This window comes from Aspergillus pseudotamarii (assembly GCF_009193445.1).
Source record: "Aspergillus pseudotamarii strain CBS 117625 unplaced genomic scaffold BDV38scaffold_39, whole genome shotgun sequence".
Classification (NCBI taxonomy): domain Eukaryota; kingdom Fungi; phylum Ascomycota; class Eurotiomycetes; order Eurotiales; family Aspergillaceae; genus Aspergillus; species Aspergillus pseudotamarii.
In genome coordinates, this window is record NW_022475053.1 from 101462 (window position 1) to 125421 (window position 23960).

Sequence of the window (23960 nt, forward strand, 5' to 3'; positions counted from 1 at the left end):
CATCAGATTCAGCGATCTTCATTTTCTGTAATTCAATTGCGCGATCATGTTTGCTGAGTCTTGCGAATTGCGCCGAGGGCAATCGGCACTAACCCCTTCAAAACTTCCCCCCGCCCAGGCAGTTTTAGCCTGTAAAACCTTGCCTGCTGTCCTCGCGTCTTCCGTCCTTCAACACTCTCCCTCTTACATCTCCCGGAGCGTCGCTCCAACGCCCACCCATACCTTTCCCGAGCGGTATTATCGTTTCTCGACACAATGAATTCCCGCGAGCATTCTGATATGCCTCCGACCGCTTCCTATCCGTCCCCCAACGCGGCGCAGATGGGTCAGGGCGCGATGCAGTACTACGCGAACCGCCAGTTGACAGCCGACGAGCTCTTATCCGCTGAGCTATCCCGCGAAACTTCCGGCCCCGGCCTCGCAGACGGTTCCAGCAATGGCGTTCACCATGGCCAATCGATGGTGCTGGGATCCTCGAACCCTGGTGGCGGCGATATGGGTCGTCCCTCGTCTCCGGACCAGCATCAACAGCAACATATGCTACAGTTCACCCCCAGCCAGCAAGTCGGTGTCGACCCAAATCACGACTTAAGTTACGGAGACCAGAGCGCGAGGAGAAAAAGATCGAAGATTTCTCGCGCCTGCGACGAATGCAGACGCAAAAAGGTACTTTCCATCTCCTGTTCACCTCCAGACGCGACATTGTTTTCGATGACCTAACCGCGTGCTTTCCTAGGTTCGCTGTGATGCAAGCTCTGAATCCGGCGTGGAAACGTGTTCCAACTGTCGCCGACTTGGGGTTGTCTGTCAGTTCAGTCGTGTGCCCATGAAGCGTGGACCCAGCAAAGGGTAAGATTCACCCTCGTTGCCCCACTGATGATGCCGTCGCGTTCGACTGACGATATACTATAGTTACATCAAGGAACTTGCAGAGCGCCTTCACACCCTTGAAAGTCAAATGCAGCCTGCGATAGTTCACCCCGATATGCCTTATCAACCTATGAACGAAGTGTCGTCTCCAAGAGCTTATCAGGACTTCTCGCCACCAATGGACGCAGGCTCCATTGGGCGCAAGCGGACCTATTCTGTATTCGAAGGTCTTCCAAGCTCCTCTTTTACACAGCCGCAATTCAATTCTCGCTCTCAGAATGCTTTCGGTTCGTGTCCGTCAACCATGGTGTTTGGTCTTACCCTACTAACTATACAAGACACAGGAGAAACCTCAACCGATCCATACAACCCTTCCGCTGTGAGCGGTACAGCACCAAAACCGGGCAACTTATTCTGGACGACAGGTAATGAGACTGAGCTGCCGCATGGACTAGAGATGCCAGAAGTACCTAAGCAAGCTATGGAAGAAGACATGACTCCCCTGGATGTGGATGAGGGATCTCTCAACGCGTAAGTTCACCATAGATTTGGCAATCCAAAGCTCCCCAAACAATCCCATACACTAACTACATACAGTTATTATGAAAAGATCCATCCCGTCTTCCCTATCTTGTCGCACTCCAAGGAACGCCTACTCGAGATTTTACACCAGTGCAGCCGTGAGGTGCAGGAGATTTTCCTTTACAGTTTGTACACTGTGACGCGCACCAACATGGATCGCGTTATAGGCACCTTCGAAAGGGTCACTTCGTTTGATAATGCACAAGACCTTCTATTGTATTATACCCGGCAACCAGCTTTGGCCCGCCCGACAGGAGTTAATTTGATTTGGCTCCAGACCATGTTACTAATGATCCTCGATTGTGATTGCCGGGGACCAGACAACTTCGTTCTCAAGGACGGCGTGCCTAAGCATTCCCTGATCCAGTCGGCCAGCAAACTCGGCTCCGACCTGGCCAAGACCCTTGGCCAGCTGAAAAGCAAGCGTTCTTCAGACCCAGACGTTGATTCAGAAGCAAATCTTGTACGTCGCAATTGGGTAGCCTTGGCAATCCTGTCTCGCTGGCATGCCATCAGCGTAGCTGACCCAAGTATTCTTGGAACGTATGAAATTGGTGGTCGTGAGGATGAAAGAGTTGTTGGCCTAGTTACCGCTGGCGTTGGATGTGAGTGAGATAATTATATCCACGTTCGAATTATCATCTTGGCTAACTTAGAATGCATAGCGTACTCTACGTTCCTTGTGGAAATGGTCACACTAGGCGCTATCGAGAACAATGTTTGCCAAACAAACACCGGGTTAGGCCGCATGGTTGGGGCAAACATGTTAGCGTCTCTTGAGCGTCTAACCCAAGTCGAGGATTTCCACAGATCGAATGAGACACTGGAACATGCAACATCTCAAGGCTTCCTTGAAAGTCTACAAAACCAACTTGAGTGGACTATTCGTTTGCTGATCAAACGCCACATATATGTCTACAGTCCCTACGAAATAATTCACAGCGCTGTAGAAGTCATCAATGAGATGCACAAGTCGAACACACAGTCCCGGCTTACAACGCCATTCGATCTTCACAGCTTAGCTTTAGCCTCTATGACTTTGCTGGAAGCTACCGTCATTCCAGAGCATGCGAACGAGTGCTGGGATGCGTTGAAGAAGGTCGAGGAAATTCTTGATTACCGCGCGAAGCAGAGCGCTGAAGCGACTGAATTTAGTGATATCTTTGCCACTCCCGGCTGGGATTCCAAGATCCGTATTTTCTTAGAATGGAGACGAACCAAGTCCCAAGAGAGCCAGCTCCAGGATCCCGGCTTAGGCAAGAGCGGCTCTTCAGCCCCCCCAGTTATGGGCCCGAACGAACAACGGTCGCTTCAACACCTAGCAGATCTTGCTGTAGGTGCTGAAGGCACTGTGGCTGCCAATGCTGGATCCCCACCCCCTGGGCTTTCGACTGAAAGCAACCTGAATGCCACCTCGCCGAATCTCACTTCTGTCTCGCAACCGCAAGGTCGCGTTGTGGTTGACTTTACTCTCCTCACCAAGGAGGGGTATCTCAACGTCTTTTCGGGTTTGATCTACCGTCGGTCTCGCTGAGACGCGTTTGCTAACGCTGGTTGGGGGATTTCTTGGCTGATGGGAACGCCCTATCTCATGAAAATCTATCTCAGTTGTAACTTAGCTGCCTTGTAGTTTGCTTTCCCTTCTCCCCTATTTTTCTCGGAAAAAAAGAAAACAACCTCTTCTATCTTACGGCTAATGGTATCTAGCGGGCTTAGTGGTGATTTTGTATGTATTTATAACAAGTTGCCGGTGATATCTATTTCTTTCTAGCATGCTATAGTTGGATTAATTTTGAGTAATAATAGTTTAATTAAACTTTGCTGGGAAAAAAAAAAAAAAAAAAAAAAAACCAATGTAGGATAATGCCAGCAAGTTTTGCATATGCAATAAAGGTTCTTGCGACTATGCTATACAGACGTTGAACTCACACAAGCCCGGTGAAGCTCAGCCATCAGGGAAGTTGAAAGGGGACGAAGATTGTACAGGAAGCAAAGGAAAAGTCACTTGCCCAATGCAAACCTTCTCCATATTCCTTCCACATCCTCACAAAGCTGCAAAAAACCATCATCTTCGATGTTCCGGCAGATCCAGTTGTCCAGCTTCCGTGTCCGGTCAGCAGTCGGCGACGCCATATATACTGAGAGATCTGCTTCTGTGAGGAGAGTATGCTGGGGTTCCTGGCGACTGCTCTCAGTATTTGGGCATTGATTCAGAAAAGGTGTATCCTGCTGGATTACAAGTGGAGACTGATGAGTAGTTTCTGGTAGTATGTGTGGTGTTATGATTGGTTGTGTGAGATTATGTCTGTGGGAAACTTGACAAGGGGTAAGTTTTTCTTGGCTCGGCTGTGACTGTGAAGATGAGCGGTATTTGAGTGTGATAACTCTTGAATTCTGCATCTTTTCTGTGGCTATCTGTTTTAGAGGTAGTACCGGTCTGCTAAGGGTTGGTCGTGTGGCTAACGGAGAGTTAGAGTTAGCTGGGGAGAATAACACGAAGCATTTGTACAACAGATAGGACTTATGTGGTACCTGGATTAGGTATTGTCTTATATGCGTCTTCTGTGTGAGAGATGGTAGAAGGTCGTGCCAGCAATGTTGAACACGGTTCCTTTGCCGGCTGTTTGGGAAATGGCAGGTCTCTTTTCGGAGGTAAAAGCTGATTCAGAGCCTGAAAATCGTGGCAAATTGTAGCTGTTGAAGGTATTGACGCGGCTCCAGTTGAGGCACCGTCGCTCAGTGTGTGAAGTAATGACTGTTTCATAGGGGCGGTAGCACTGATTGAATTATGCCTTTGACTGACATTGGGTGCTGATTGACATGTAAAGGCAGTATATGAGGATGGGTTCAGGGTGCCTATAAGCCAGGTTAGGTGAATATACAGTCAATGTTCTTAAACCAGATTTGCAGTGGGTTACCGGGAGTTGGGTCTGGTGTCATCACCGGCAGACTGACTGCCCCTGAATATAGTGGGGAGGGTGGAATCCTCAGAGCAGGAATACCATTTAGTCTAAGCAGGTTAGAAAAGGATTCCGCTGGGTAAGGTGCAGGTGGCATGGGCGGTTGTGATGAAGTCAATCTGCGAGTTACTGATATTGAGCCAGGGCTTGACTCTGAGAAAGGGCACTTGATATCGCTGAGTATGGAAAGCGCACTGTAAAAGTCACGCTCTAAGGAGAACTTGACCTGAAACCGACGAATCTGCAATTTATTAGATATAGGACCCTGAGCCATCGTATGTCTGTCAAACGAACGTATCCACTCCCTTCTGGATATTTCACCGCAAGGCATGGCAGCTTCACGACAACAGCGAAGATTGGCTTTGTTTGACCATGTTGACTTGACTGAAGCTGGTCCATAGCATCTCTCAAAAGGTGTGTGATATCGATATGCTCCTAATTGAGTGGTTGTATTAATATTAGCAATGTTTACGACAATATACAATATGACTCCAGTTCTTACAAGAATGTCATGGTCACGCATGACCTTCAGCAAAACCCTGCTATAGAGAGGTGCAGGCATTGCGTGCCTTTCAAAAGTGCAGACAATATCACCGTTTCCGATTATATGACTCCAATTAAAAGGACCCCTGTGACTGATTGAAGTAGTTGTATAAGAAAATTTCGCCAAAGATAAACAGGCGAGCTGTGTGCCCTCTTGGGACCGTTGCATAGGGCGATACATACTAGGATATTACTATACATGAGAAACAAAGACCTGTGAAACATGACAATTGACTATGGCTTGAAGCGCAGAGGTAGCCTTGGGGCTAGACTAAGGTGAGCGCTAGAGTACTTGGTAGTAGAAGTAGATCACCTGAACTGTACTGTGTAGATGACAGGTGACTTAAGGAGGAGCAGCCAATCATTCGAGACGGTCCCAGCATACAATGGAACTACTAAGTACTAGTATTGATCACCACTAAGCTTAGTAACACAAAAACTTTCATGGTGGAGAAGTTTTTATCGTAAGGAAAAACTAAAGTAAATGTTGCCACATCTTAAATAGCGCTCCACTAAAACTATCCGGTAGAGTGATATGACATCTAGGGCGTACATCAAGCGATTAGATTGTCGATCCGGGAAGATTAGTTTCTGCCTTGGTAATAAGGCTTTCAGTAAATGACTCAGCAAGGCAAACATGACAAACATACCGGAAACGGAGGTACAGATAGTCCGCGAACGCGCCTGAGGCCTGCCTTCCTGGCTGTTGGCTGCTGCGCGGACTTTTGTCTGAAATGGTAGGACGGATCGCAGGATCAGCGATCAGGTTGCGTTTACGAAGCCCACCAAGGGCCACAACTTAAGCATTGACGTTCGGATTTCAATTATTCCTGTCGCCGATTGTTTCCATTACCCGCGCAGGGTCGTCGCACCACTTTCCTCAATACTCTGTGACGCGGACTTCTGTTTTCGTGCCGCAGTCGCATCCTCTTTCTTTCGACTGAGAGTGCTTTCCCGATAGCTTTGAAACGCGCTCAAAAGCCACGACTTCACGCAAAGCGTGGACCTGTTCGAGCTCGACATTCGATCCTGTCTCTACAGAAGGACATTATACTACCCCTCGTTCGCAACCGGATCCCTGGCTTGAAAAGGAAAAGCGAGAAGGCACGATCAAACGCCTACGATCGATTTGCGTGTTCTACTGGGTTCTACTATATCCAAACACAGGACGAAGGCCGAGATTCTGGAGTCAACAAGAAGTTGCCCGACAACTACTGCTCCCAAGTCGTGTGAGTTTGGCTCTGGGTTCTCAAAGGAGCTCAGTAAAGAAGAAAGCTCCAGTATTGGAACTTATTTAGGTAACCCTTCACTCAGCTGCGACTAGGTTGGGTCCAGTTGAAAATGAGTACTGCTACACCACGCACGTCCCTGCGTGGTAAGTGATGCCTTTCTCCTTTAATGAGACTACCTTTGCAATCGTTGAACTTGTGTTGACTGTCAGTAGAGGGCTTGCGGCAAGCCCCAAAAGCCAACCAGCCCTTCATCCCAGATACTGCGCCAGTTAGACGCTCACACGTGCACGTACACCCACAGTCCCCACAACCAGTATCAATGTCCCAGACTCACGCCAACTCCGTCGGCTCAAATAGCCCTCATCCCACAGTCGATAGTTGGGAAGGGAGGGAGCAGAAGGTTCCGATGTCCACACGTGAAGTAGCCACGCCTGGAAACAGACCAGGCCTCTTTGTTGGCCTTAATGACAGAGGAAAGTCAGCGAAGCAACCTGATTTTTACGATCCGTATTTTCCCCTCAGATACTTGGAGGTACCGAAGTGTACGTGGGCTCGTGCTATACCTAAGCTTTGTAGGCATGACTGACACTTTTCTAGCGGATCATATCTACAAACGCGCCCATTATGGCCTACAATCAGGAATATCGGATGAGGTTGATTTCGCGCTGTACCATCTTGTGCAGATCTCCAACCAGAGGTGGGATAAATTCAAGTTTGAGGGTTTTCCACTGCTTGCGGAGACCCTGATGGAGAAAGCTATAGATATATCCATCCTTTGCACTGGCGTGAAATGGGAACTTCAGTATGATTTTCGACAACCCACCGACCGTGTCAATGTGTTGAACTCGCTACATGGCACACGAGATATTTTGGAGAAGATTAAACAGATACCTGTAACATTACCAGACGACACTCTTGAGACCTATGAGTTCAATCACCGTCTTCGAAATGTTAAGGAGGCCACATTGGTTCTCCGGAATATGGTTTTGTTGAAAGAAAACGCTTTTTACGTATCGCGCTACGCCAAAGGACTACTGAGGGACTTTCTGGTCATTCTGATTAACCTCCCTAACCAGCCACGTCTGAACGAAATCAAGAATGACGCGTTGGATATTGCGGAAGAAGTTACGAAGTTCATGAGGACTGACCCTGAAGATCCACTCTGGATTTCCTTGCTCGGCTGTCTCGAGTCACCAGACCGTGCTCACGTTATTCGTGCACTCTGGGCTCTTACTCATTTTTCAACGGAACTAGATGACCAGGAGGCAAACCGGGCAATGGAACGTGTACCAAAAGATACCCTGCAACAGTTGTATTTCCACACGCTGCTTGACCAGGATAGAGATATCCTGAGCGGCGCACTGGACTTCTGGTATCAGTATACGCTTTCTCGGGAGAACATTGAGAATTTGATCGATATTTTCAACCTTCCTATTGTTTTTGCGCCGCGCATGATCGCCTTATTAACGCACGATGCGCGAGCCAGCAAGAAGGAAACGGTTTTGCAAGAGGAGAAAGTGGCACCGCCCCCTTCGGAAATTCCCCGTGTCCCCCCGGAGCTCTTGAAAGACCTAATGGAACTGTCTGAACCTGAGCGCAGCTCCCGATGGTTGCGTTGTTGCTTCGTCGAAGATGCTGATTGTGAGATCACGCAGATTGCCCTATGGCAAGCGTATCAAAGCCGATTCGCAGACCCTCGGGTTCCTGGCGGGGGTGTTCTACCGGCGGCCGAGTTCATCAAGAATGTCAGCACGACCTTCACAAACGCACAAGCACAGGTCATCAACGGACCTGGTGCAACTACCAGGTTCATCATCAAGGGTATCAGACCGCTGGAGACTGCCTACACTTTCCAAGGCTTCCCTTACTTGTTCTGCAAGTGGACAGACAATTCGAAACCATCCAAAACATGCCAACGCGCCTTTAAAACCCCTACAGATCTTCGCAATCATGTTTTCTCAGATCATATGAACCTTGCCACAAGTGGTGAGGCGTCAGGTCACTATAATTTGGACAAAGCCGAGTCACCAATACACACCTGCCATTGGGACAACTGTACTAAATTCCGCTCGTCTGGCCCCAGTGCTAACACTGCCATGGTGGCAGGCCACGTTTCTTCACATTTGCCCGAAGAGCGACCCGCGGATGCTGAGGCGCCGTCTTCAAAACGCCCTGTACTCCAGGAACGTATCGTTCGTAAATGGTTCTACCTTGACACACCCGTCAATGAGAGAGGAGAACCTGTTGGAGTAGCGTACAAGGCCGCATTGGTCCTGCGCAACCTTGCAAGGAATCTACCGGACCGAGTCGCACAGCAATACGACGGCCTATCATGGAAAAAGGCCGTATTCCTAAGCCATCGTCCAAGGATCGTCGAGATATGGGACCGTAACCGGTCACTACGCAAGGAACTCACCGAGTTAATTATGATCCTAGAAAGAGAGGAATATTACTAAATCCAACAGAAAAAAAGAAGAAAGAAAAATCAACAAGGAATTTCATTATCCAGTCAGAGCTTCTCTCTAAAGTACTACCTATCTACTTACTAAATGAGCTCTCTCGGCACTCTTTGGATCCCACTCTCTACTTGTCGTATCATTCCTCCGGTCCCCCTTTTTCCCTTTACATTATCCTTATGCTATCTGTTGTACAAATACCCTGCATTTCCTCTGATTTCTCTATTTCAATATTATTATTAGCTCGGATAACGAGTCTTTCTTGTTTTCCCATCCCTATCCATGTTCACGTGCACTTCTTGCTAATTTCACAGCCACGAACGTATGTATCGGGCTCATGCGAAAGCGCGGTGGAGTTGGGTTCTATTTCTTGTCTAAGAGATCAGAGATGAATCTGTTAATGTCGGAAGGGCTAATGTAACTTGACTCTACATGGCGTCTGGGTTATGAGGTAGAAATGGTGAATGGCTGCTATCCCCTTTTTGTTCGATTATTATGACACATTATCTTCTTTCATAAATGGTTTCTTTTACCCTCGGTAATGCTGCATTTGCTCTACCTTCCATTGTTGATCTGTGTACTATATGGAGTGGGTACGTAGCTGAGTGGGAAATTTGAGCCCCTGTCTGCTATATGGCGGGTTTGTTCGGTTGTGTTGACTCCTAGGGATGCTTGTATAACCCATGGCTTAGTCTGACGGGCGTTTCTAGACTTTTATAATTGAATACATGAATTCGAGTATATCTATCCTCCCGTAATGTCATTGAGTAACCGGCTTCACAGCTCAGGTCAGACAACCAAGCCGTTGCTGATTAATGGGATAGCAGGGTATAGTCCATAGTTCCATACACGTCCTCAATAAAGTTTTCATAGTTCAGCCAAGACATCTCGTTCGTAGCTACCGGGCACCCAAAATCAACCGCATCCCAGACACTCGGCCAAGGACCAAGCCCAACGGTCTCTGGGAGTGTCACAATAGGGGCAGCCTCAGTATAAGTGCCCGTACCTGGAATAATATCCCCCGACAATGCCACGGAGGGCTGCGTACTCATCTGAGCGCAAACCGGCACTTGTAAGGGAGCAGCGGTTCCAGGAAAATGCGTCGGGTATGAGACGACATTCGATGCCGCCAATAGTTCGTTTCGTTTTGCTTCTGCCTGCGCCATGATTTTCTCCATTGGTTTCCAGACCATCCCTCTACGCGAGTCGGCGATCAGGTCAGCCAGGTTCTCGTACGCTTCTCGGACAGGGCCCCAGAAACTTTCCATTAGGGAGTGATCCTCGCAGACGCACAGTTCGGCAATGGCTACGGCCAGTGAATGCCACGGGACGAACATGAATTCGCACCATCGCCATGACTGGCCTCTTGGGTCGCTGCGGATGGTTTTTGACTTCTTCAGGACGTCGACGGCTATTTGAAGAAGACGGTCTCCGCGGACGCGGGGAGGGATGAAGTTCGCGTTTCGTTGTAAGGGTCGGAGGACGATTAGTTGTAAGGAGGCGCTTATGATCTCGGCTACTTGTCTCGTGTACCAATGGAATGGGATTTTGTCGGGTTGGGAGTTCTGGAGTAGCTTTGAAGCCGTCTCTTGGAATTCGAGTACGAGCTGTTGACGTTTGTTGACGCAACTCACAGTTTTGTCGATGAAGTCTGAGAAATTGAGCAGCCGAACTGTGTTTTGCGCTTTCAGAGTCATCAATGCGAAGGTCATGTCTGTGAAACCTTCGGATTCTTGGATTGGGCCATTCATGCCGAAACTTATGTCGCAATCATTGACGTTTGAGGGTGGGTTCGACTCCACCCATTTTGCTTGCATCATGGGCTCCGATGCGCGCTCTAAGGAGCACTGTATATCAAGAAAGCCAATGTAGGTCCATAAACGTCGACGCAGCTCGCGTTCAAATGGTCGTACTGGAAACGGTAGCTCGGGGAGGTGAAGTAAAAGCGCTTGGGCAATACGGAGGGCCATGCTCAGCATAGTCCAGACTCGTCGACTCGAGTCTTGAGACCGCGAAGCTAGCTGAATTCGCCATATTGTTGGAAAGGTTTCTCTAAGAATAGGAATAGTAGGTAGCATGGACACTTACCAAAAACAGAACAAAAGCTTGCAGGATAGTCAAGTCGTTACTGGTCATGAAGTCCGCTTTTGCTAAGGCTGATTCTGACTCTTGCTGATACCGTGCCACTAGCCAGCTTTTGTTACAATCAAGTAGCTTTTTACTCTCATCTTCCGTAATGCTACATGCTGCTGCAAAGTAGATTGCAGAAGAGAGTGCGGCCGGAGCCATATGTCCCGGCTCATAGTCGAGGTAGGGATTGCCATCGAGTAGAAACGCTTTGAGTGAGGGGGCATGTAGTATTTTGAAGGCCGGATCAACTTTCTCCAAAAAGACTTGAACTAGGGCTTTCTCGGCCTGTATAGTGAGAGCTGGCTCTCTAGTGGCCACTGACGAACCAAGTGCCCTTGGTGTTGCAAGAAGCTCCCTAAATTTCATAGCATCATTGTTGGAAGTACGCCCCTCACTGGTTGAGCCATAACTCTTAGTACCACGTATGTCATGTATCTGTTATCATGCCATTAGAGGTATGTTTGCTGAATGAAGTCCAAATAGAGACATCCTACCTCTTTTAGAATGTTCGCCCAAAGCGAATTCTCCGTTCCAGGCTCGTATTTATTCACTTGCTTATTAACAGGAGCTTGATCTGAACTACCCGAGCAACTAGAACCGATCTGTGCGGCAATTGTGCCGTCATCATGCTCAGTCAATTCTCGAAGTAGCTCCTCAAGTCTATCCACACGCTCTTTCAAGCCCGTGTCCTGTCCAGAAGCATTCTTCCCTGTTACCCTTCCAGACCGGCCTCGCGGCAGTCGCGCCCGTTCAACAGGGACACATGTAGCGCCAAAACGCTGGCAATTTGTGCAGGGGTTAAGCTTGTCACATTTTACCTTCCGTTGGCGACACAATTCGCAGCTCAGCCGGACCCTGGGCGTAGACGTCATAGGCTGGGACAGTTCCTTCCCGGTCGATATCGGCCTGCGATAATCCGCCATCACGGGATCAAAACGCTATTCGGCATGCGAGTTAGTAAAGTTAATATAATTTAGTAAAATCTGTGGGAATAAGTCATACAATTGTATAACATTTGCTAGCAAAACGGCCCTTTCAATCGTATGATTTTAGACGAGTGTGTGCACCGTCAAGGGTTGGCCGTGGTCAATATTAGCTTGTTGAGACATTGTTAGATTAAGGTAACGAGATATGGTGCATTTGCTAATACTCCGTACTCACTCGGAGTAATAATTGCATATCTATAGGAAGGTTTCGCCGCCTTGCATTGGATCAATAACCATTGCCATATATAAGCCCGCCGAGATTCTAACGTGGAGATCTTTAGCCAGGAGAAATGGTTAATGAAATAGAGTTAGGTATTAAATACCAAGTACTCCGTACATTTATCAAATCGTAACTTCGGTCCGACTCCGCGCCGCTTTTACCCCAATATCCGCTGGGATCAACAAAGATACTCATTTCCCTTACACCCAAATGTTAGATAATAGTGCCATTCATAATAACCAGTGACATCTTGAACGTCATGAAAACGCCCTTAGGGCCATTATGACTCATTGCTACAAAATCTTTTGCCCAGAAAAACCGCCCATTTTTACAGCCCTAACTCCATGTCCCAAGTCGTGATCAGATGAAAGCAGGTTGCAGTGTCGCATAGGAAAAATAAAGTAAGACGGGGCATCTAGAAGTTCAAAGGCAGAAGAGGAACATGTGAAGGGTGTAAGATGAACGAAATAAAAAAAAATAAGAAATAAATTGCGATCTGGCGCTGAGGTCTAACATAACACCAAGTATGTGCATCTCTGGGTCACCACAGGAGGGGAACAACTACTCCCATACATTAGAAAATAAATCATCAGCCCCGCTAAACCCGCCTGCCGGTTTAGATGGAACGCTCATATTACTCGTAGTGGCTGGCGTTGTAGATGAGATAGGTGCCGCACTGGTCCAGCCTCCGAAATCTTCGTCTGCAGCCACTGCCGGTGCTTGCTTCGAACCTCCGGATGGGGACGCCGGGGCGCCCCAGCCGGCCCCGATGTCATTGGCAGTCAGGGTATCGGGAACCTTCATCATTGACGAACCCGAGGGCTCAGCAGCTGGCGCAGGATCTGGGGTGCCCCAGGCGTTACCTCCTCCCCAAGGATCTATGCTTGCCGGGAGTGCGCTTGCGATAGATGCTGTTGTGGCGGCCATGCTAGGTTTTGGCGCTGAAGAGACCGGAGCGGGCACAGGGGGGTTAAGGTTGAAAGCGGCCTTCAGTTCTTGCTGCGGTGAGGTTGCTGTCGGGGCTGGCGGGGAAGATACCTTGGACGGAGCAACGGGAGCAGGGGATGACAGTCCAAAGAGATCATTAGATAATGAAGATGGTGGTGGTGGATTCGGCTTAGATGGCGGAGACGCGAAACTGGTGAATCCTGAATCGAACCCATTGGAAGAAATCGATGTAGTACGGGACTGAGGCTTCGCTGCAGGGATAGTGGGAGAGGTAAGACTGTCAAACAAACTACCCCCACCACTGCCGGCAGACGCCGTAGGGGAAGAGACCTTTGGAGCTGCTGGAGTGGACTTCTTGGTGGCGAAGCTTGTTAGATTAGCAAATGGAGATGGCTTTTCCGCTGGTTTTTGAGGTGGCGGAGAAGTAGTTGATGGGAAGCTAAGTCCACTAAAGGCATCAGTGAGACCACCCAGGTTAGAAGATGGTGAAGCTGAGGGCGGCGCGGGAGACGCCAGGTCTCCGAAATCTCCAAACGAAGAAGTGCGCCCATGCTGCGCTGGGGCTGGCTGAGGCTTTGAATAAAGAGATAGGATAGATTGCTTCAAATCGGGCCTAGAAATGCCAGTGGAGCCACCAGGGGTAGACGCCGTGCTGGACGGGCGACTGTTGGTGGTCGGCTGAGCGCTGCCAAAGAAATCAAGGCCGAGCAGTGAGTCCCCAGGGCGTGTTGGCTTGGGAGCAGACTGAGGCTGCTTCGGCGCGGCTCGTGGTGTAGGGTCCGTGGTGCTAGGACGGGCTGGGGGAGCAATGTCATCGTCAGCGAAGAGGTCGATCGATGCTTGCTGGCGATGCGCTGCCGGTGGTTGACTAGACGCCGCCACTCGCTGAGATGCAGAACGCTCGATCTTTGCCTTTTCCTGTACAACCGCAAGCGGCTTCAGAATATAATCAGTCATCACCGACTACAGGAAGATGCCAAGAATCTTACCACATCGTCATCACCATCATCTAGTGTGGAAGGGTCGGGCATCGGGCCGTCCATAATCCACCGCTTGGATTCATACTTGGTCCGAATGAAGTTCTCGATTTTCCTAGACCCAACCCTCGTCAGCAATGAATTTCTAGCCAGCCATCCATATCATCTCGGCGAATCTACTTACGCTTCCGACGGGACGTGACCGGCCGCCAGTTTCGCCTCCCAATACCTGCCCGAACCATCAGCACGCTTGTTCTCGCAAAATACAATGCCTAGTCGGAGACGAACTTGTTCGCTCTTGCATTGCCCCATCTCACCACGCTCTGAAGTTGTTCATCGGTCCAGGAGTCAAGATCTACGGATTTCACCCGGCTGATATGTGTGCCCATGCCTCTATGAATACCCGAGCAACGGATGCAGATGAATATGCCGAGGTTCCAGGACGCCCATCGTGGATCTAATGAGGTAATTGTCAGCTAAGCATTCTATTGTTCCCGGCCGCATGTAGATACAAAGGATTTCAAGGCGTACGGCGAACTCCGGGGTACTAACGCTTGTTGCGCTTGCAATCGGCACATATTTTGTTGTGTTCGAGTTTCAGCAGAGCCTTAATAGTCTGCTGGTTCTGAGCAGCCTGACCCGGTGTCGCACGTCGAGACATCACAGTAGGAAATGCAGTGCACTCAGGAAGCCGAGAAGGTCTAAGGGGAGGCGAATGGAGAGTAAGGTGGTTGAAACACGGGGACAATCTCCCGTCAGGTGGCGGATGCGGTGTTTGACAGCCTCAGGCTCCAATCAATGTGGATGCCCGATTGGGTGGGGGACACGTGCCGGGTGTGCAGCTCATTGAATGCATTCAATTAGCCATGGTCTACTGAATGATAGCTTGAGTATATTCTTCCAGCTTAGCATTAAGTTTGTAACACTTGGCTGTAGTCTTGCCTTAGCAACCTCATTCGATGATGCTACTTTTCTGTCGCATTTGATCACAGTTATTACAATCGCATTCATCGCTCTTCATGATCTATATATGATATATATATTTATCCGGGCAGTGTTATGATTGCCCCACTCTGAACAAGAAGCTCCAAGTTCCTATCAAATGATCTCAACCAAGAGAGAAATAAAAATTTAGACAGACTTTAAGGGAATGTGTGAATTGAGTCTGATGATTATTGTTAAAGTGAACACTCATTCATTGATAATTATACGTACCTACATACACTCTTGAAGCTCCGACAACAGCACCCTCTCTAATATTAAAACCGGCAGCGCAGTATACCCTCAGAGCTAAACCAGTCCAATAAATAAACACCTACCCACGCCTACCCACGCCTACCAAAGTACTACCAACATACACCTAGAAATCAATCAACCCAGCACCCCCCCCAACTACGCCTTCGTCTTCACACCCTCTTCCCCCTCCTGAAACCTCAGACTAACACTATTAACACAATGCCTCTCATCCGTCGGCGTCGGAAACCCCTCCCCCTTAAAAACATGCCCCAGATGACCCCCACAGTTACTGCACACGATCTCCGTCCGCTGCATCCCAAAAGTATTGTCCGTATGCCTCGTCACAGCACCAGGGATAGAATCAAAATATGCGGGCCAGCCGCAGCCGGACTTGAATTTGTGTGTCGCTTTGTATAGCGGGGCATTGCATCCCGCACAGGTGTACACACCTTCGGAGGGATAGTGGGAGTCGTACTCGCCAGTGCCGGGACGCTCGGTGCCCTTTTCACGGAGAATGCGGAATTGTTCTACAATTGTTGGGGGCCGATGTTAGCTGGGGTTTTGTTGAGTGGGTTTCTGGGACGAACCTGGGCTTAGGACGGCGCGCCATTCTTCGGAGCTGCGCTGGTCGGGGTAGGCCATGTTGTTATTGTTGTCAGTCTCGGGTTTAGCGGTTGTCGTGAAGAAAGAACTTAGGAATGGGAGGATTCCTGGGGCGGCTTTGAGTGTAGTGGATTTTGAGATTGAGAAGGATGGATTGCTCGGATGTTGAGAGGTGGCTTTCGTGATGAGAGGTGTGGGCCGGTATTTGAAGGTGACAGCGCGGAGGACTGTGGAGAAGCGTTGGATGCGCATTAGGCTCGTAATTGTGGAATAGAGAGTCAAAGTTGCGCAAGATAGTTGAAAGTGTAGAAGAATTTAACCACTTATTACTAGAGATGTCGATGTGTTTCTCCGCTTTGGCTAAGCATTTACGTCATAAATCCCGATTGCGGAGTAAATTGTTGTATATCCAACTCAGTGAGTTTTACAAAGTTCATCCTATGGCAAATTCATCCAAGGTAACGCTTCTTATACATCGTATAAGGCCCAATAGAGTTCACTGTACAAAATTCACAATATCAAATATTTACTCAAAATGCATGACTAGATCATCAAACAATGCAAAAAGGGTATCTCAACAAATGAAGTTCAAGGTTCAGTGACGTCGCACCACACCTATAACAGTCAAGACTCCTTCGCCTACTTCCACTCTCCAGCCTTCACGAGCCAGCATTTTGCCCACAGCAGGACCCAGACGCGATGTCCCATCATGACTATGTCGCCCGAGTCCAGTGATGATGCGATATCCAGACCGGGCTATTTCACCACCGCGCACGTATTTGGCGTCCCCGAAAGACTCCCACCAATCTGAAACCCGTTCATTGGCGATGCGAACGGCATCTTGCACCGAGACTCCGTGAAGATCTAGCATATTGTGCGTGGACTGCGAATCTACGAGGGCATCCGCAGCTTCGGCTGCGTCTCGCTTTGCCCGCTCTAGATGATCTCGCCCGACTGCCGAGTAATAAGCAGCTGCACCCCCCATCAGGCGATCGGACTTGCCGCGACGATATGCCGCCGAGGCTTTAGCGAGTGCTTCCGAACTGGCGGCAAAATGAGCACCTGCGGAACTTCTTACACGGTCATAATCTCGAATGACCCGCGGCTCATTCCGTCGCTTAGGCGTCTCTACCTCGACATCGACTGGTGGCGGTGAAGTAGTGAATTTAATCAATTCAGACACTGATGGGGTTACTGGCCCTGTCACCATTGCAGCTGCCAATTCACTAGCGGCCGAGACAGAACTCCTCGTAACTTTAAGAAGACCTGCGAACGTCGTGGGCGGAATAGAAGGAAGCTCCTGGATCAGCTCGGCAACTTGTGCCTCTATAACTGTATCTTGGCTTATGGCCCGCTCATCTTTTGGTGCATGTGTCTCTGCCAGGGACCGAATAGTCGCTGTTAAAGAAGCACCATTAGCATGGTAGGTGGATGTGACCATTTCCTTCTTCAGGACAGGGGAAGTCCTGGAGTGAATAAACTCAATATCCCTCTGCGCCGCATCCCACTTATTAACAGTACAGGGTTCATCCTGCAAGCAGTAGCCTGCCTCGGAATCCAAGGGGGATGGGCGTTCATAAATGCGGCCGCTCTTGGCTTTCCCTCTGCGTTTGCGGTTCTTCTTTCGCCCGGTTTCCCCATCCGAGCCATCTTGAAACCCGTCTATGCCTTTAGGGATAGCGACCATATCCCCGTCCTCAATTGCAGGTTGTTCGGAGAAGAAAGTGAGATTAAGCAGGACATCCATTGAGCGATCAACATCCCCATTAGACTTCCGTAGTGCATGCTGGATGGTGAATTTATCGACGGAGGGAAACATTTCCGACAAGTAGCCAATCTTATCCTCCTCGGTTGCACCCGATAGACAAAGTGATCCATCTGCACTAATAGTATAGGATACGCGTGGAGATATGCTCTTACCATTGTGCGAGCCTTTGTCGCCTACGCTGAAGGAGGAGAACTCCGATGCCAAGCTCGTGATGTCTGTTTCACGCGATCGCACAGTTCCGTTTTGCGATACGCTGTGTTCCGACGGTATCCCTTCTGAATCAACACCACTTGCGCCCAGGCCACTCGTACCAGACGGGTCAAAGGGAAGGTCTTCCTGTTCCCATGCAGATAGCTTGAGGGTGTCGAGGGTTTCGCGAAGCTGCTGGAGCTGAGCCGAGTCAGAGAGATCATAGTCACAGGCGATAGCTGTAAATAATGCTGGGTCAAGAGGCGGACAATAGTCCTTTTCCAATTCCTAAAGAAGCAGAGACAAGTTAAGCAATCAGCTACCAGAGTCCCGACTTGAGTCATACATCTCCACGGTGGACGCGAAGGGTGCAAGAACTGACTCTTAGCTGGTTATCGGCTTGGTCAACCATCTTCAAAGTCACTAGCAATATGTCGGAGATGTATTAGGGGCCTTCTAAGCATGCCTCTGAGGCTCAGGAAATTCCAGTACTTGGGCAAGAAATCGGGGTCCTGCGAATACACAAATTGTTGAAGTGGAAATGGGGGGAGGGGGGAAATTGTGTTTGCGATCGAAATCGAGGATGTGGGGGAGAGTGGGAAATAGCGCGCCAATCATCGATGACATAATGATCTGGCGAACAATATTGGGAAAATATTGGCCAAGACCTGACGTCCTGATCAGAGTCATACAAATCACCAACCTCGTAGCGAGGAGTATCAACTACCAGTTATGGATTCTCAGAGAGAAGCTTGGTCAGCAACAGTCCAGTGTATAGTTTCCTCGATCTAACCATCAACTTCGATCGTCACATCCCAACGATAACCCTGAAACACAAGGCTATCCTTCCTTTCTTCCTTATTCCCCCTAGAGTTCTTTGATAAAGGGTTGAGCACCGCAATAAACTATTAGTCCCAGGGTCATAACCTTACAAGGTTAAGGTATGGCACAAGATAGTAGTCATGATGTGGGTAAAGCTTTTGTTTGCACTGGATCCAACGGCAGTTAACTGGTCTTAAGACGTTATCGGACGCCCTGTCCTCGACGGAGCCACTTTGGCATTTTGTAAACAGATCGCATTGTCGATATCTCCAGCCATATATTTTCCGTTGGTTTTGGCGTTACGGGAAGGCAGCTCAAATTCAGTTTAAGATAATTATTCATATCTTTACTTTCATGAGTTTCCGACACTAACGGTCTAACTTGATTGGATCAGTGAAAGTTACCCTGTTCAAACATATTCAGATCGAATCTCAATTCAACAGCCGGCTACAGGTAGGTCCATAGATACTCCCCCAGAGCCATGATTGCCATGGCCTGGCCGTACGGCATGGCAGTAAGAGGGATATCCTTGTAAAATTGAAGATCATAGCCCATCGGCGTGCCAAAACTAGTGTTCTGGAGCTCCCCTTTTTCATCTACATCTTTCAACACAGAGCTGATAGCCTTCTCTCCCATAGCCCGGTACTGCGACCCGATGTACCGCCTCCGCACAGCTTTCAGTATACCATACGCAAATCCAGCAGTCGCTGATGCCTCTAGGTACGAGTCCCGGTGATCGATAAGCGTATGCCAAGCACCCGATATAGATTGGGACCGCTGCAGTGCTGCGCACTGCGCCTCAAGTGTATCGCAGAGATGGATCCGAATAGGATCACTCGGCTCTAGTTCCAGCAATTCGAGGATCTCTGGGATAACGATGGTGCACCAGCTATTCCCGCGCGCCCACCGTGCATCCGCAAAATTGTGCCCCCCGTTCTTATGTCCATCACTCTCGAATCGCCAGCCGTGGAAGAAGAGACCCGTTTTTGTGTCGAAGAGATACTTTACGTGGATAAGACATTGCCGCTTCGCCTCAGCAATATATTCAGGTCGATTAAGGAGTTTTCCGATTTTAGCTAGCGGCATCACAGTCATCATAAGTGTATCATCCCAGAGTTCCTGGTCATTCTCTGCGACGTAGGTGATATGCTGCATACCACCGTACTTGGTGCGTGGCAACTCGTGCATCGCCCATTCGCCCCATGCATCGAGCCAGGGTAGATAGGTAAGGTTGCCTGTCGTTTCATAGACATAGGCAAGAGTCAGGAAGACAGACATCGTGTTAATATTCTTGGTAGTGCCGCCTTCAGCAAAGCGCTCAGCAAACCAGTCCTCGATAATTTTAAGGTACTTGGCTTGGCCCGTTATCTCGTAGAATTTCCATACACCGTACAGTCCGATGCCATGGGTCCATTCCCAGCCGTTCCAGCATTTTGCCTGGATGGTGCGGCCATCTTCAAGATGTAGAAGAAATCGGCCCGTGTCGTCGCGAATGTTTATGAGGTTGTCAATGAGGAGGTCAATGACCCGGTGGATTTCGGAGGCGGGGGTTTTCGATGCCATGGTAAAAGCGGGCTGTGTCGCACGCAGCTCGATTCATTCGATGGTGCAGGGCTCACAATAAGTACTAGAGCACTAAATCCATGACCGGCATTTCCCCGTCTCTCTCCCCGCAACACCCAACTTCCAATTCTACTCTTCTGAGCTGCACGCGGCCAGGTGTTCGGGTCATTGCAGCCCGAACTAAATTCCGCATAGTATTAATATGAAATCTCCGTGCTAAATATGACTCGCGGGCTGAATTACCTCGGTGGGCCCTGTTCGGGGTGATTTACTACCAGGGGGGTGGATGAGGGGAGAGGTGGAGAGTCTCCACCCCAACCTGGATAAATGCCGATAGCCCTAAACGATTGGATCTTGCCTGGCTGACTGGATAGAATAGTTTCGCCGGGCATGATCCAGTACGTACGCATTCTGGGACAGCACTGATTCAGCGTCCAAGAATCTCTACTAGTTATACGCTGCCCCTTCATGTCCCGATTCCAACCGTCGCAAGTTCTGACCTTCACAACCTTTGATCGCGATCTACTACAGTCAAGTCGCCCTGCTCCCTTATGACTATTGCTTGAGCTGCTTCTACCCTTCGAATGGCACAAGACAATCCTCGATTCTGTTACAATATCAAGAAAGAGAAAAACAGAGAAGAGTACAAGCATTGGTCTCTTGTTGGACTTCATTATTTGGGCGATCCTTCATTGTCCGCGGGAGACTGAAAGACTGGTTTGAAAATGCCAGGTGAACCATGGCGTTGTCGGACAAACTGTCCAGGATACAAAAAGACCTCAATACCGCGATGTCTCACCATGTGGGTTACATCGAAGTGCGGAGAGACTGCATGCGGATAAATAGTTATCTATGAATCTGAAGTAGAGGGACCCCGGGCTTTAGCCATGAAAGAATTAGGGCTCAGAGGTAACCTGTATAGACAAAGCATGAGATAGATATCGAGTATTTCTGGCTCCTCTATTAGTCGCATTAACTATATTTCAGTGCCTAGTCACAGCTCTGTGTGAGACACTTGTAGCTAGTCCTCCATGATACACCGCATAGTTATAGGTTTGGTGTGAGGAATCACTTAGTAAGGGTGCCAACGAAAGAATAGTGTCCATGATCCTACTAAGGTACGCATGATATGCACTCAGAGTAACCGTATTGCAATCAATAACTAGATAGACAGGCCTTCCTGATCCCACCATCACCCTCCATAAACTTTTAGACCCTCAACACAGGACGCGACAACCGCACAAGAAATCCTCCGTCCGGCGAATCAAATAGAGCCCGCGAGCATAGACCCTACCCGCCTACTTCAAGCTCTTCGAAGGACGCTCGTCGCCCTTGACGTCTGGCATCCCAGAAGTAGATTTATCATTGGCATCAGGCACATCGTCGGAGCTTGAATCGTCATTGCCTCCGATTTCTGGGTAGTTATCGAAGATTGGTGGCCACTCGGTGGGCCATGGGAAGGGAAACTCCCCAGAGTCATCGTCGTCGCCCGGAGGTGTAGTGGGCGTCGGCGTCGGCGTCACAGTAGTCATTGATGACTCTTGCCAGTTCTTCCACATACCTCTTTCGTTCTGGGGCTTATGAGGGACTGCGAAGACTGCGGTGCATAGACCGAGGAAGAAAGTGACGCTTTGGACTCTCATTCTTAGGAGTTAGGGCTATAGACACAGTATCAAATGTTTAGTTAAACACTGAGGGTTCCTAGTGATACAGGTTTAAGAGATAGAGAAGATGGTATACCCCCTGAAGATAGTAATAGATGCCACGGTATGAGGATTGTGCGAAGCACATCAGATGGGAGCAATTGCTTTGTTTATATGTATGAGGACGACCTAATCCAGGCTTTTGCGTCACAGTGGGAAACAGGCATACGTAACCTCACCATTACGAATCAAAAAATTCCTAGGATAATCCGTGAATGGTAAACTCTTTTCTGTGAAATGGATGGTATGTTTGCTGCCTGCTTTCTGTATCGTTTCTGTTTCGCCTCTCACAGCAATCCAAAGGCTAAAAGTCTGGACAAGCGTCGGCTCCAACAAACATGACGATCGAGCAAATAGAATCCGAGGGCTATCTTCGTAAGGTAATCTAGTTGACGATAAAATGAAGGAGATTGAGCGAAATGCTTAATTCTTATGAAGCGGAATATGCTTATCCTCTCACAACCGTAAGCCATTTGTGCTGATATACGTGTGTTTGTCCACGTCTTCAATCACACATTGGCTTGGGATTTTCAGCCGAAAACAAAATTCCGGAGAACGTATATCGTTACACATTCCAAAGGCGACGAAAACAACCTTCCACCATGAAAGCTAACGGCCCTACTTTGGCTCCGATGTGTAGCAATTCGTCATCCGTTGAACAACAGAAAACTTGAAACGAGGGGTTTTCGATATGGGCTCCTTTTCCTTTTTGCCTCAACTCGTTTATCGAGCTTTTTCATAGAAATTAGATTGTTCCAACAACCTCGGCATCTAAATTCGAAGGATTCTCCGACTGCCATACTCCTGTGTAACCAGGATGCTAATCGCCCGGGGAAACGGTCGTCATCAAATTGATATTTGTCCGAGATTTGAAGTGACATTGTAGCGAATAGCATGAGGAAACATATCCAAGTCATATAATGCTTGTTCTGGCGTCCTTGCCTTAGAGTGTTGAGACAGGACGACGAACCTTGATATCTATAGGCGAATGATAAATAGTGAAACCTTATCTACAACCGTTGTCAGCTAGGTTCTTAGCTTCCCTGTCCTGTCTCTTCTCTTCTCTAGCCAACGAAAAATTCCATCAAGGCAACCAGATACTTCATATCAAACCATCACCCTCAGTCTTAGCTGCTAGCTATGAACGCAGCTCACCGATGCCCAAAGCATCGCGGCCATTCTGTACACAAGCCCCCTAGCCGTGTGGCTCGAGAAAGATAAGAAGAGAAAAAGAGAAGAAAAAGAAAGAAAGAAATTCAGATAACATAAAGCGTAGCAGAGAGTTAGAGCTCTTGAGTCAGCATATTGCGCGTCCTTGGCCCGTGTGCAAGAGCTCTTCACGTATATTGTAGTCGTCGTATCTGAATGTAGTCGTAAGCACATAAAGAGACTATCTATACTGGAAGCCTGGTGACTTGATGGGCATGTAGTACTAATAATAGACCATAGCTGATAAGCATGTCATCAAAACTGTGACGAGATACACCGCAAGAAGCTCCAAATGCAGCTGAACCTGGTAGGTATGACGCCGAGAGGATCTGCGTACCTCGCTTTTCTTTGACTAAGAATAGCATCAGGGCTTCTCACATCTGAAATGCGTCTGGATAAACATGCAGAGTTAAAAAAGTTGCGGTGACTTGGATGGCGTGCTGGATGTCGATGTGCATTTTCAACTAAGGACAGCTCGAAGGTTAAAAAGTCGATAGCCGAAAGCTAAGTTGGGAGATCACTTCTGACATATCGTATTGGCATTGGTCGCAGATGATGTGTATGGTTTGGTTCATGCGCTCGGTGCCCGTCACAAAGTCAATGGCTCTAGCTATCAAGAACTTAGAATGAACCTTTCTAGATTTGTTGAAAGTGGACTTGCCGTTGTAGGAAATAGAAGATTAAATAATGTGCCAAGTGTACATACATCGCCGAACAGCCCATTCGGCGGTGAGGGTACAGTTCGGGTTATACAGGGCTTTTGTTTTTATTTTGATTTTTGATTTTTTTTTTCTTGTTTTCTTTGGACCAGATAAAAACTGAACGATACTAATCATTATCATTGCTGTTTTGTGAAGATCTGCTGCCTGCAGAGATTAGTAGTCCATGGAACATCCAGTGTAAGTATAGCAGGTTTCGTTCATACTAAGATCTGTCAGTACTTGCAGCAATGGCCGATCTGCA

At 48.6% G+C, this 23960-nt stretch overlaps 10 protein-coding genes across 10 annotated transcripts; 2 read left to right on the top strand and 8 right to left on the bottom strand.

Annotated features, from left to right (window-relative positions):
* The first annotated feature begins 26 nt into the window (after positions 1–26).
* On the top strand, positions 27–3239 carry BDV38DRAFT_250965 (putative C6 finger domain protein). Its single transcript, XM_032055010.1, has 6 exons — positions 27–666; positions 737–849; positions 913–1157; positions 1215–1401; positions 1468–2057; positions 2118–3239. Exons 1-6 carry the CDS (start codon positions 256–258, stop codon positions 2984–2986), a joined length of 2415 nt encoding a protein of 804 aa, XP_031911892.1. The 5' UTR covers positions 27–255; the 3' UTR covers positions 2987–3239.
* Positions 3240–3321: 82 nt separating this feature from the next.
* BDV38DRAFT_122985 (uncharacterized protein) lies at positions 3322–5393 on the bottom strand. The gene is made up of 5 exons (XM_032051143.1): positions 4915–5393; positions 4707–4847; positions 4371–4653; positions 3985–4308; positions 3322–3911 (listed from the first exon to the last, which is right to left on the bottom strand). The coding sequence occupies exons 1-5, from the start codon at positions 5134–5136 to the stop codon at positions 3454–3456; spliced, it is 1428 nt and encodes a 475-aa protein (XP_031911893.1). The 5' UTR covers positions 5137–5393; the 3' UTR covers positions 3322–3453.
* A 713-nt stretch (positions 5394–6106) lies between these two features.
* Positions 6107–9049, top strand: BDV38DRAFT_123046 (putative chromatin remodeling complex subunit (Rsc9)). Its single transcript, XM_032051145.1, has 3 exons — positions 6107–6330; positions 6400–6729; positions 6785–9049. The coding sequence occupies exons 1-3, from the start codon at positions 6297–6299 to the stop codon at positions 8641–8643; spliced, it is 2223 nt and encodes a 740-aa protein (XP_031911894.1). The 5' UTR covers positions 6107–6296; the 3' UTR covers positions 8644–9049.
* BDV38DRAFT_122995 (Zn(II)2Cys6 transcription factor) lies at positions 9050–12118 on the bottom strand. Its single transcript, XM_032051144.1, has 3 exons — positions 11268–12118; positions 10732–11208; positions 9050–10664 (listed from the first exon to the last, which is right to left on the bottom strand). Exons 1-3 carry the CDS (start codon positions 11694–11696, stop codon positions 9456–9458), a joined length of 2115 nt encoding a protein of 704 aa, XP_031911895.1. The 5' UTR covers positions 11697–12118; the 3' UTR covers positions 9050–9455.
* BDV38DRAFT_250976 (stromal membrane-associated protein) lies at positions 11802–14682 on the bottom strand. Its single transcript, XM_032055011.1, has 5 exons — positions 14457–14682; positions 14193–14361; positions 14089–14133; positions 13917–14019; positions 11802–13863 (listed from the first exon to the last, which is right to left on the bottom strand). Exons 1-5 carry the CDS (start codon positions 14563–14565, stop codon positions 12541–12543), a joined length of 1749 nt encoding a protein of 582 aa, XP_031911896.1. The 5' UTR covers positions 14566–14682; the 3' UTR covers positions 11802–12540.
* A 614-nt stretch (positions 14683–15296) lies between these two features.
* Positions 15297–15995, bottom strand: BDV38DRAFT_284515 (peptide-methionine (R)-S-oxide reductase; the record flags this gene model as incomplete). Its single annotated transcript, XM_032060289.1, has 2 exons — positions 15297–15667; positions 15728–15995. 2 exons carry the CDS (start codon positions 15993–15995, stop codon positions 15297–15299), a joined length of 639 nt encoding a protein of 212 aa, XP_031911897.1.
* Positions 15996–16273: 278 nt separating this feature from the next.
* BDV38DRAFT_250981 (Smr domain protein) lies at positions 16274–18232 on the bottom strand. Its single transcript, XM_032055012.1, has 2 exons — positions 18083–18232; positions 16274–17988 (listed from the first exon to the last, which is right to left on the bottom strand). The coding sequence occupies exons 1-2, from the start codon at positions 18110–18112 to the stop codon at positions 16339–16341; spliced, it is 1680 nt and encodes a 559-aa protein (XP_031911898.1). The 5' UTR covers positions 18113–18232; the 3' UTR covers positions 16274–16338.
* Positions 18233–18969: 737 nt separating this feature from the next.
* On the bottom strand, positions 18970–20085 carry BDV38DRAFT_272496 (glycoside hydrolase family 88/105 protein; the record flags this gene model as incomplete). The annotated part of the gene is made up of 1 exon (XM_032057496.1): positions 18970–20085. One exon carries the CDS (start codon positions 20083–20085, stop codon positions 18970–18972), a length of 1116 nt encoding a protein of 371 aa, XP_031911899.1.
* A 233-nt stretch (positions 20086–20318) lies between these two features.
* BDV38DRAFT_250985 (uncharacterized protein) lies at positions 20319–21203 on the bottom strand. Its single transcript, XM_032055013.1, has one exon. It carries the CDS (start codon positions 20757–20759, stop codon positions 20325–20327), a length of 435 nt encoding a protein of 144 aa, XP_031911900.1. The 5' UTR covers positions 20760–21203; the 3' UTR covers positions 20319–20324.
* A 180-nt stretch (positions 21204–21383) lies between these two features.
* BDV38DRAFT_284518 (uncharacterized protein) lies at positions 21384–21728 on the bottom strand (the record flags this gene model as incomplete). The annotated part of the gene is made up of 1 exon (XM_032060290.1): positions 21384–21728. The coding sequence occupies one exon, from the start codon at positions 21726–21728 to the stop codon at positions 21384–21386; it is 345 nt and encodes a 114-aa protein (XP_031911901.1).
* Positions 21729–23960: the final 2232 nt, after the last annotated feature.